This window comes from Oratosquilla oratoria, unplaced genomic scaffold (assembly GCF_046742065.1).
Source record: "Oratosquilla oratoria isolate Oo_2021 unplaced genomic scaffold, ASM4674206v1 SCAFFOLD130, whole genome shotgun sequence".
NCBI classification, from domain to species: domain Eukaryota; kingdom Metazoa; phylum Arthropoda; class Malacostraca; order Stomatopoda; family Squillidae; genus Oratosquilla; species Oratosquilla oratoria.
Window position 1 is genome coordinate 101022 of NW_027467486.1, and position 12779 is coordinate 113800.

The window sequence follows — 12779 nt, forward strand, 5'->3', positions numbered from 1 at the left end:
AAAATCCAGTCCATGATCCTTCGATTCAGAGAAGGCAAGTATGGCGTCCTGGCCGACAACAGCAAAGCCTTCCTCAGAATAGGAGTAGATGAAGCAGACAGAGATTTCTGCCGCTTTCTCTTCTTTACAAGCTCAGATATGCAGAAAGTACAAGTCTTCCGTTTCAAAGTGACTATTGAACACCATCTAGAGACGTATGAACACACTCTGACTACAAAACTCAAGTCTGCATTTGATGTGGATAACCTGCAACTCACATATGATCACGTTCACGAGATTGCTGTGGAGAGACCTCAAATAGAACAAATATTAAATCACGCCAACATGCCGCTGGGCCAATGGACCTCCAACCACTGCTATTCCAAAAGGAAAATACTTAGTCTGTTTTCCTCACTATACGATCCCGCAGGATTCCTTGCCCCAATCACCCTCACGGGCAAACTCTTCATACAGAGCTTATGGAAAGCGAAGGAAGGATGGGATACACCCCTCAACGGGGACAGCATCCAGGCCCTCACGACCATCCTCAACAACTACCGGAATCTAGATACTCTTCAGTTCTCGCACAATGCTCATCCCGGCAGTAACCACGAACCTCCACGTCTTTTGCGACGCGAGCCAAAGAGGGTTTGGGGTGGCAGCCTACACCATCTCATGAGAGGGTCACGTTTCCTTTCTCACAGGCCGGAGTAGGGTCACTCCCAAAAATATGACCAAGCTCGACGAAGATCTCACTATCCCCCCCGACTAGAACTCACGGATATTCTCTTTGGCAGCCACCTCGCGAAGTACCTGATAAACCTACGTCCCTCCTGTTACCACGTCATCTTCGTGTGGTCCGACGCCAAATTAGCTCTTTTTGGGTCCGCAGTCAGAACAGCACATCAACCTATGTCCTCAACCGAGCCAAGGAGGTCAAACAGTTAGTACAAGACCACAACCTTCAACTTATGCACGTCAGCTCCAAAGACAACCCAGCAGATCTTACCTCTAAAGGCACTAACGTAGCAGGCCTTATCAACAAACGTAATCTTTGGTTCAAGGATCCAGAATGGCTTCCTTACCCTGACCAATATCCCCCACAAGAGTCGTATACTCTACCCATCCTCATACACGCCTATCTCACCATTGTCTAAAAGATAGAGAGGCCATTCCACATGGAACAGTTCCCCGATCTCCCAACAGCATACAACGCCTTCAGAATTCTACTCAAAGCAATTAACGCTAAAGCATCAATCACAGTGCAGACCAAACTCTACAAGAGCCCTATGCAAGTTATGCTCAGATTGGCTCAAGTCAGCCATCCCTCTCACTTCTGATGACAAAAACCTCATTTACCAAAGAGGCCTCAAATTGGATATACAGGGTCTCATACACTGCCAGCCACCGCACGCTGCCACGCTCAACGAATATGGTAACCCACCCCCGCTGCTGTTACACCCTAAGTGCCCATTGTGGAGCCGCATCATCTTGCATCAACATCGACTTGCACTCCACACTAACACAGCCACCCTTCATGTTATCCTTCGACGAGACTACTGGGTCTCTCGCCAACGACAAACGATCAAGTCCCGCCTTCGGCAGTGCTTACACTGTCGACGTATCCAAACTCCACCCTTCAAGTTTCCCACTCCGACGCGCGTACATCCTAATAGGATCCACTTTCACGCACCCTTTTCCACCACCGGAGTTGACTTTTTGGGCGCCATCAAACTGAGACAGTCCCACGTTGACGCTGCTTATGTGGTCGTTTTCACCTGTGCCAGCATCCGGGCCCTCATTCTGGAAGTCGTCACTTCCCTCAGTGTGGCAGACTTCCTGAGAGCACTACGTCGCTTTCCGGCACGAGTGGGGATGCCCCACTCCTTCGTATCAGATAATGCCACCAATTTAGTAGCCACTGACAGGTTTCTCAGAGAAGTCAAAGATCATCCTAGTATCAATGACTTTCTCACCAACCACCACTCTTCCTGGACCTTCATCACACCACTTGCTCCTTGGCAAGGCGGCATGTATGAACGCCTTGTCGGAATCACCAAGTCCAATCTGAGAAAATCTCTCTACAAGCGCACGCCTACGTATGACGAATTCAGAACGATGTGCCAAGAAGTGGAATGCGTGGTGAATAACCGTCCCCTTACCTATGTTAGCACTGAAGATGATACCCCCCTTACTCCTAATCATTTCATGTACGGCCGTACCATTGCCCTGTTCCCACAGGTACAATTAACTGAGTTCAGTGACCCAGACTATTTCATTGCTAACACTTTAAGAACACAATATCAGTTCCTGACTGATATCTTACAAACCTTCAAAAGGAGATGGTCCCACGATTACATCATAAGCCTAAGAGAACGTCACCTTCGCCACAGCAAGCCTCATCAACGTGGACCCCGAGTACATGACCTTGTTCTTCTCGTTCTTGACGGCGTCCCCCGAGACCAGTACCCCTTAGCTCGCGTCACTAGAGTCTTTCCAGGCCCTGACGACGTCATCAGATCCGTAAGGGTCCGTACGGACAAAGGAGAATATGAACAATCTATCGCTTGGAATCAATTTGGACACAGACACACACCCGCACTCCCCCACGCAGAACCAAGAACCTCTTGCAGCACTTTCCCGAAGAACAAATCGAACCCAACGCCGTAGACAACGGAACTAAGCATGCAGCAGTCGATCCGGCTGAAAACACCTGTGAACACGAGGGCTTCACCCCGCACACTTCTCAACAACCAAGTCCGACCACGATAAACGACACCCTAATAGAAACACCTACTGTATCATCAACTGGCACAGCGGCAACCACGTCAACCAGTATCCGACCAAGTAGAATGGCAGCCCAACAGGCCAAGAACTGGTTCACTACTCTTGATGAATAACCTGCTCGCTCAGCTTTAATCCGCAGGGAATATCTTTCCCTGCTCTTTTGGTCCATAGCTGTGTCACAACTTTGGGGTTGTGACACACCGTCCATTTTCCCAATTTTACGTCTGTTTTCAAACCATAGTTTGCAAATACTTTCGTTCAAGGACCTAACCGACATAGTGGGCATTTGTATCTTCTTTTCCTATAAGTTGTTATTTCCTCTATTCTGTGAAATTATCGGAATTCTTAGAATCTTTAGCAACTACTTGTTATTTTACTCACCATTATTCTTATTGTCTGTTGCACCACTTTGGCCATCAGTTGTAGAGCCTTAACGAGTTTAAAGAATTGCCTATTTATAGGAATTTCCCCCCTTTGTACACGGTGCCCATTTATGACGAAATACAGAGATGCCACGAATGTTTATTGGTTGAGCTTGAGATATGTCAACCTTGCGAGTTTATTGTCTCACCGTGTAATTATAATTTGGTGTCTTATGTTCAAAAGTAACATTTCAATCAAGCATTACCTTGCAATTTTTGTTTCAACTGTTCAAATTTACCAATACCTGCGCATTTCCCACTTCTCATATAAGTTAAGTAATTAGGTTAGTTGTTTAGGTTAGCTAGGATTTATAATTCTCTCTCATCTCTAGTGAATTAACTCCTGCAGACACATTAAACTCTATACCCTTCGGAAGCAATGATTTGAAACCAAGAAACTTGACAACATTGTACGGCTTCCCGCCATACCTCGCGTTGGGTATCGTTAGTTACCTCCGAGTCCTCAAAGGATGAAGGGCATGCCTTGCGCATTCGGTGAAAAAAATTACATTAACCGCGTGGGTGAGTATTAGAACTGTTCCACCTCATCCCCGACTCGTGTGATCATCAAACCTTACATCAGAAATGTGTAACAGAACTTGTAATAGAAGAGATGGTCCTGTCGCAAATAGAACAGACTAGTGCGGTGCATGAACCTCCCATTAGCTCTGTGGTTTCCTCAAGGAGGACGGCCATTGCATCGTCATTCTATGAACAATAAGTGAATCTATTTTCAGCGGTCGCATCCTTCTAGATTGGAGTCCCACCGTTTGTTGGAATCTGAATTTTAGATAGGAATCTAGTGTGCAGGGTTAGTTAGGTAGAACCGGTAAACTATAGGTACATGATACGTTATACTTCATTTAAAATCACATGCTCTTGTTTCATGTTAACTTACATTCTCAAATTGTGCTTACCTAATGTGCAACATTTTGTTTAAAATCACATGCTCTTGTTTCATGTTAACTTACATTATCAAATTGTGCTTACTTAATGTGCAACATTTGGTTTAAAATCACATGCTCTTGTTTCATATTAACTTGCCTACATTCTCAAATTGTGCTTACTTAATGTGCAGCATTTTTTTAAAATCACATGCTCTTGTTTCATGTTAACTTACATTCTTAAATAGTGCTTACTTAATATGCAATATTTTGTTTAAAATAATGTGCTCGTGTTTTCATACCAACTTATCTATATTCATATTGTTAACTGTTTGTCTCAAATTGTGTTTATTTAATGGGAAGCATTAAAGTGTTGGGTCGCTTGTTTTCGAATTGTACTTACTGTGGAATTCATGCAATTAAATTTATTTCTTCAAGTTTATTTAATTAGCCTAAGGTTGTGATTAGCTAAATGAGTTTAATCAATCTGTATCTCCTTTCAAGTGTTGAAATTTATACACACCACTCAGAGGGAAGTGAGCGTGGTCCCGGTCGGTGATGCAAATTTTCTGGACCTCGGCTCCCATTGTAGCTATCCTCCTTCACCCATTCCTCGAAAAATTCAGGATGATCACAATTCCACATCCACAACCTCTCCTTTCCACTGTCCAGAGATTTATGACAAATGGGACCAATTAAAAACGATGAAAATGTCATGATAGAATTGGAGGAAAAAATGAGTGAGGAGTTTAACAATTATTTTCCATCGGTGTTTACTAATGAGAGGTTAGGTAAAGTACCTGACTGCGATCCAATTTTCAGAGGGGATGAAGAAAGTAGTCTATCTAATATCAGCCATTAGTAAAGTAGAAGTAGTCAAGCAGATTAAAAGACTTAAAACTACAAAATCCCAGGGTCCAGACAAAATTTTTCCGTGAATGCTAAAGGAGTGTAAATTTGAAATCTGCGACCAGTTAAATGAAATGTTTAATAAATTAGTAGACACCAGTTTTGTGCATACTGCTTGTAGGCAAGCAAACGTTACTCCTGTTTTTAAGAAGGGAGATAGATCGTCTAAATGCAACTTCAGGCCAATGAGTTTGACATCCGTTATAGGAAAAATGCTTGAATCAGTAATAGTAAATAGACTCAGAGAACACATAGAAAGACATAATTTAATTCGTGATTCACAGTATGGTTTCTCCAAGAGTAAGTCATTTGTGACTAATCTTCTATCCTTTTACGCTAGAGTATATAAGGCGTCAGATAACACTAATAATTATGATGTTATTTACCTTGACTTTAGCAAAGCGTTCGACAAGGTGCCTCACCAGAGACTACTAAATAAAATCAAAAGCCAATGGCATGTGAGAAAAAGTGTTAGAATGGATTAGAGCTTGGATTAGTAGAAGGGGCAATGTTACTAGTGGGGTTCCCCAGGGCTCGGTTTTGGGTCCCTTGTTGTTCATTATGTACATAAGTGACTTAGACGACGGAATAAATAGTGTTGTTAGTAAATTTGCGGATGACACTAAAATAGGACGCATAATTAGGTCAGGAGACGACGCAGAGATTCTGCAGGATGATCTTAACAAACTGTTTACATGGTCGCTGAAATGGCAAATGAACTTCAATATCTCTAAATGTAGCGTGTTAAACGTAGGGCTACACAACCCCGAAAATAAATACAGCTTAGATAAGACGCTTTTAGAGAAAGCTGAGTGCGAGAGAGACTTGGGAGTTCTAGTGAGTCCGGACCTTAAAACCAGGAAATAGTGCATTAGCGCCAGAAATAAAGCTAACAGGGCATTAGGTTTTATTGCTAGGACGGTAACGAATAGAAGTGCAGAGGTAATTATTAAACTCTATCTAGCGATATTTAGACCCATCCTTGACTATGCGGTACAGTTTTGGTCTCCGTCCTACAGAATGGACATAAAATCACTAGAATCAGTACAGAGAAGAATGACCAAAATGATATATGGATTAAAAAATTTGCCTTGCGAAGAGAGACTTAGGTACCTTAACTTACACTCTTTGGAAAGACGCAGAGTGCGGGGTGATCTAAAAGAGGTGTCCAAATGTTTCAAAGGCTTTAACAAGGGTGATGCAAACAAGGTCATCATATTAAAACAACAGGGCAGGACTCGCAGTAATGGTTATAAACTGGACAAATTTAGATTTAAAAAGGAAATAGGCAAGATTTGGTTTACTGATAGGGTGGTCGACGAATGGAATAAACTTAGTAACCATGTAGTAAGCGCTGAAACTATCAGTTGTTTTAAGAACGATTAGACAACTTTATGGATAGGGATGACAGGTGGTGATGGATACGGAGCTGCCTAGTGTAGACCTTATGGTCTCTTGCAGTCTCCTTCATTCTTATTTTCTTATGTACAATTTTATGAGGCCTAAACGTCAGCTCACGGTTAGTGTAACAATAAGGCATAAACTGGGTAGACAAGGCGTTAGCAGGCTTCACTTTGATTAACTCGCTGAGGAGTGTCATTACCTTGAAGGATTTTGTTCCTGCCAACCTCAGGTTGTTTTATTTAAAAATGAGAAACTTACATTCTTCAAAGGATTGAAGGCTATCTCGACTGACTCATTGAGACGTGTCGTCACTTTTAAGGACTCATTTTGGCTAATACTACGTGATTTCACTCATTTGAGAGAAACCTTCCATTCTCGAAAGTTATAGATAAAAGGACGAATAAGCGAGGCATGTAATGCGTGTAATATAGATGACAAATAGCCAAAATATGAAAAGGAAGATAGATATATATTAAACGAAGGTTGAGTAAGGAAACTAAACGTTGTTTAAGGTTATTAGAAGTGGTACAAAACAAGGATAGCTTGGATCAACTGAATGTAGGGTTATTTCTTTTGTGCTGTTTTCTAATTCGTTTAACTCCCTTTGCTATGATGACGTATTTCACATATTGCATTATGCATACCATTTCTATGATCGTTATTTGGTGTACCTTAATTAAAATAAACTGGAATTATTTTATCCCATTTGTCATACAGTTGTAAGTACGATAGGTGGTGAAAAGCATAAGCTACGAGGTAGGAGGAAGAGGCCAATAGATAGAAAATTATTCAGAAAACAGTAAAAGGAGGAATGAAGTACTAAAGCAGTGACCACAGGAGAGAAAACTCATAATTTGTCGCCGATAACTAGCTTTTCTATCCTTTATGACACTATTACGTCAATGAGATCGAATCGTTGTAACAAAGAAGAAATCTAAGGGGATTGCAGAAGCAAATGGCAGCGAAAAATAAGTCTCCAATCACGCCAGGAAATGCGCTGTTTCTCTCACAAGTCACCAACGGTCTGTCAGAGCAAGTTCCCATATAGTCACGCTTCCCACTCCAGACAATTCTCGACAGACGACCTTTTCATCTCATCAAATCCAGTGTTGTTTCTTGTGGAGATGGTTCATGCTCATTTGGTCTACTCTCATTTCGTATACTTCTAAATTCCCATTTCGTCAACAATAAAATTCACAATTGTTCTACTACCATTTGGCCTATTTCCCTTTAGACTACCCCCGTTTGATCTCCTTCCACTTGGTCTACTCCTCTTTAATCTAATCCCATCTGGTCTACCCTCATTTGGTCTATTCCCAATCTGACCTAGTATCCCATTTCGTCTACTCTTGGTATACTTAAAAATCTGTAAAACAAGTTAAAAGATACATTTATCTGTTTTAACAAGTGATGATTATACATATGATCTTTTAATACTGTATTTGTAATATCAACGTTGATTAGCCATAGACAGATAAAATAAAAAGTTAAAACTATTGCCATACAGTGTGAAAGTGTATCTGTGTCTTGCTACATTGCTTCTGACCCAAGACAGTGGGTGGGATACAAGGATGACCCATCATCCATGTGGAGCTAAGATGAGAGGGAAGAAAGGGTGGTGGAGGGGAGTGGAATATATGGGAATAGGTACATGCCTTTGACTTGGTTACCTCCCTTATAAGGGGAAAAAGCTCTTGGTATATAGATAAATAGATAGAATCTTTAATTGCATGAAGGGCATAGGTACCAAGTCAACAACTAACCTCTTAATTAGTACAGTGGTAGCGCGGTGACCTCGTAATCAGGGGGTCGGCCGATCCTGGCTCGTCCGGCCCCCTTGAGCTTAAGTTTATTACTGGGGATGTTGCTGCCGTGGCTGGGCACATATGTGGGGGTTGAGGCTTGCCTCGGCTGGTAGTCGGGGGCCTGCTGTGGCGTCTGTTTGAACCTTTGCTGCGGCACAGAGGTTAGGAAAGGCATTCACTATGAGTAATGGACCCCGACCGCTGTTCACCCCAGGACCCGAGGTGACTTTGGCATCACTGTGTATCGTCACTGCACTGGCATACTATGGACACCGTCTACTGCGTTCATGTAAGAACAGTTCCGGACCACCGACAAAGTTAAGGTTCGAACGGGTACTAGCTCCGCAAATCACGAAAAAAAGGCTATGAGGATATTTTTTTTAACAATCAAAAACTTATACATTATATCTTATATTGTCGACCGTCCATTGAAGAATTTCTGGAGCCATTGTCCTGCTTGTATAGCCATATGTTAAACGTGTAAATGTGTAAATTCAATAAATGTTTACACTATTTGTCTATATTCACTTGTATTGTTGATGTGTATTATTTTATCTAAAAATCTGCCCATTATCTCTTATACTATTGGCTGTGTGTTAAGAGTAGACAAAATAGGAAAGCAGCATGTGTAGACAAAAGTAGATGAAATGGGAAACGCGGTAAATGGGTAGACGAATTTGGAATAAACAAATAAACTATATGGAAAGTAGACGAAATAGGGCGATCAACATCATCAACATCAGGGAAACGTGCCACATGTCCATATAGTCAGAGTTGACGTTCACGAATTATGCTGGTAACTTGGTAACTAGCCTATACTGAGTATCACAGTAGTCTCTGGTTTGATACAAACTCATTCCAGCGATATCCCACGATTATCTGAAAACACTTGGTGCTACAGACATCGATAGAGCTCTTCAATTCATCATTCAGTGTCCATGTCTCACAGTCGTACACCAAGACAGGGAACATAGGTGACTTGAAAATTCGGATTCTAGGCCTCCTGCAAAATAGCATTGCCATATACTTTGAATGAATCCGTAGTACTATGGGCAATGTCAATCCTGCGAAATAAATCCTAATGTTACCCACCACTATTATGCACTAAACTACTTGTAGGCAGTGGTCGTGTGAGGTCGTGTTGTTCTCACTTTCAGATCTTCACTTGTTTGATTGGCTTGTTCGTGTTATATCGGCTGATTTTGATTGTCACGTTCTATATAACTACTAACAAGTGACATTACTGGTAATTCTTGTTGATTTGTATCTTATCTGCAGTTGAAGTTATTGAATTTCTGGTGCTTATTTGCGTATTACGTGCTCTGGCTACTTTGAGAGGAACTTAAGCTGAATTTGGTCCATTGTCTATGGTATTGGGCCTACTTGGGGCGGGTATGTGCTGTGAAGCCGGTCTTATTTTTTAAGGTGAAGCTCCGGCCACTGTAAGTTAAATTAGCATATTTTTGTCTTATACTTATTGATCAGGCTCTATCAGATGATGTAACAACCACCTTACTATGTGAGTGCTTTAGGACATAGCCTAATTAGACTTCTTTTTACACAGAAGTGAATTCGCTCCCAGATTCAACTGTATTGATTGCCCTTTTTTTCCCCTGGTGGTAACTCAGAATCTATTATCAACACCTGTCAATTTAATTCTCTGAAAATATTTCAGCCAAATCTGGTGATTTTATGTATTGGAGGGAATGATTTAATATTTGGAATAGAAGTTGCTGGTGTGAACTGGCATGTAAAACACTTAGTCCAACACATTGGCCAGGTGTATAAACCATTGTTTGATACTTAAATGTCGAAAATTGAAACATGTTTGGGAGATTCCAGATTTGTAGGGAGCAACATTTATAGAGCTCTCCATGATAGTCTGGTGCGGAATATTAAATTCAGGAAAATTATTTAACTGCTTTCATCGGTTGAATTTGGTTTATCAACAGGCACAACAGCTGACAATTTGCAGTTTAATGAGGCCAATTACAAAATCTTTTGACTACCCTGCATATAAGTCAGTGGCATATTTTTCAGCAACGACATTTCCCCTCTGAATTTATAGATACAACAGGATTGTTCTCCTACAGCTGTATTTGGCTTGTCTAGTCAGTTTTTGTTGTGACATACTTGAGGGAAATAGCTGTTGTTCTTAATAAGCTTGCCACAATGGGCAGGTCATGGGGAAATAGGCAAATAGAAAAGCGAGGCAATAGCATCCTTGCCGACCGTCGTAATTTGGCGAAATAATCTGGATTGAACCTGTTCTCTATATCGGGTCCAGGATTGGATGCCCACTGTGGAACTTGCTCTGATTCATTGGTTGAAACAATAATAGGATGCGGCAGATGTGATCATTGAGGACGGCACTGAGTAGCTTTACGATATTGTAAAACATCTTGCTGCCTCAGTGTAAAGTCTAGTTGTTCTGATGACAAACATACCTACAATATAGATACACTTGCGAATTAATAGGAGTAATCCTGACACTGGTAACTTGAAGATAATGGTTCAACAGCAGGTAACTAAGCTCATAGAGAAAGACAAATGAAGAGACAGTGTTGTTATTAGAGATAAATATACAGATAATGGGATCCCCGTAACTGTATTTCAAGACTTAACCAATTATTTAGTCAAGAACACAATACCTTGAATATTACTCCTGTCAAATCACGTAATGAATTGTTTAGAGCAGCCCCCTACCTTAAACATTCGGTACATTCTGTAATCTTTATCAACAAGGACTTAACTAAATTGTAAAAGAGGAGTTGAAGGAGACACGTGCAGAGAGACTTGCTCTGCTCTCATCTCGTTACAATGCGTCAGGTCTACCTGTTTTTGTTACCAAAAACCCTTTGTAGCTTGGTATTTCTGGTGAATACCACTCTCGGGCCCCTTTGATGGAGTCCGTAAACAGAGGCCGGCCAGACTAAGTACCAAGTCTAATAGTAACAGGAAAGCCCCGTTTTACACATAGTTATCGTTACCTTTTTTTATTAGTAAACTTAAATTACTTATTAAATAAGGTTAATTTTTTTACTAGATTCATGTTGGATAATGATGTTTTGGTGGTGGGTGTCAGTGAAACCTGGCCTAATAGCACTATCACTTTCGCACTGGTTTTTATTAACAATTATACATACTGTTACATCTATGATGTGTATATCCCAGGTATGTAATTGTTATTATTGTTTGCGAGGAAATATCATGTCTCATGTTACGTATGTTCATACTATGCTACTTGGTTATGACCGAATCATGTGTCACCGTAAGGTATTGTTTTCTTTACTCTGAATTATATGTATTTGTTAATGCAAACTATGGTTTTCGTTGTAATAATATTGTGATTGTTTCAAGTGTTCATTGCGCATGCCCCTCTGCTACGTCATAGGTCGTGACATATGAATATTTCATTTGTATTTTCCGTATAAACAAACCAAAGACCGGGTCCAATCAGGAAAGTAGCCCGGGTAACAATGTAGGCTCGTCAGGCTAGGTAAATCCCGCCCCCCTTGTATTATACAATGAGTTACGAGCGTATTGCCTCGCCACGCGAAGGTAAACGAGTCTATACGATTGGCCAATAAGGTTACCTTCAGGCCCTGCCTGGAGCTATCCCACCGGTCAGATACGAAATGACTGCTTTGAGGTTAGTACCTTCTCCCTTGATATCGTAGCAGTGAGTCAGGTTAATTAGGATTTAGTTTTGTAGAGCTCATTCAGTGTGCGCGGAGTGATGTGATATTTGGGGCTTAGGATTAGCTTAATATTTCAAAACTGTTTAGTGATCTGTGAACCGGTCTTACGTCTGTTGAATCCCGTTAAAACTTTCGAACTCGATTCTTTCGTGTAATGTATGTTAATCAGAAGTTAGACGTATTGTTACGTAAAACCATGTTTGTTTAATTGGAATCATGTATCCTATTGGTTCTATTATTTTCATGTCACTCTCAATTATATTAATTTTCATGCTTCTAAATTTATTTCATTATATTTCTTTAAAGTTAAGCTAGTTTGATTTTTCCCGGTGTCCTCGACCGGGCGGTGACCTTAATCCGTTTTCTTGACTGTTTGAACTCAATAATAGACATAGGGTCTGAGGGTTCCCATTGATTTTACAGCACTTTAATAATATTCTTAATATTCCGAGCCTCTGAACTTCACAAGGCCGGTAGACCTTTGGTATTCTAGAGAGGTTTGTAACATTTAACGGTAAATTGGAAATACGTTGGACGTGGATCACAGTGATAGATAGGTTTATCAAGGTAGGAACATGCGCCTAACCAACGAAACCGAGGTAGATGAAAGTCCACAGATAAGGAAATACAAGCACATTATTTTGGGGCTAGTTCGGCCCACGGTTTAAATAAAGGGGAGTTAGTACACATGGTAGTGGCAATGTTGTATGATCGAGACGAAAGTGTGTCGCCGAAAGATGAAGATAGACAGATCAAGCTTCTGGGGGCTCAGCGAATTTAGATGATCGGGAAGGTAGTGACGCTGATGGTGAATCCCGGCACACCGCATCTTGATTAAGCGAGTTGCAGTTAAGATTAGAAATAGCTAAATTAGAGGCCCAATCTAGA

The 12779-nt window shown here is 41.1% G+C and overlaps 1 protein-coding gene across 1 annotated transcript; it reads left to right on the forward strand.

Moving 5' to 3' along the window:
- Positions 1-1157: 1157 nt before the first annotated feature.
- Positions 1158-2879, forward strand: LOC143022635 (uncharacterized). The gene is made up of 3 exons (XM_076180947.1): positions 1158-1295; positions 1384-2502; positions 2568-2879. The coding sequence occupies exons 1-3, from the start codon at positions 1158-1160 to the stop codon at positions 2877-2879; spliced, it is 1569 nt and encodes a 522-aa protein (XP_076037062.1).
- The last annotated feature ends 9900 nt before the right edge of the window (positions 2880-12779 follow it).

Coding starts and splice junctions, on each gene's coding strand:
- LOC143022635 (XM_076180947.1), top strand. CDS start 1,158: ATGGAACAGTTCCCCGATCTCCCAACAGCATACAACGCCTTCAGAATT. Junction 1,296..1,383: donor TTATGCTCAGATTGGCTCAA/GTCAGCCATCCC, acceptor ATACACTGCCAG/CCACCGCACGCTGCCACGCT. Junction 2,503..2,567: donor CTGACGACGTCATCAGATCC/GTAAGGGTCCGT, acceptor ATTTGGACACAG/ACACACACCCGCACTCCCCC.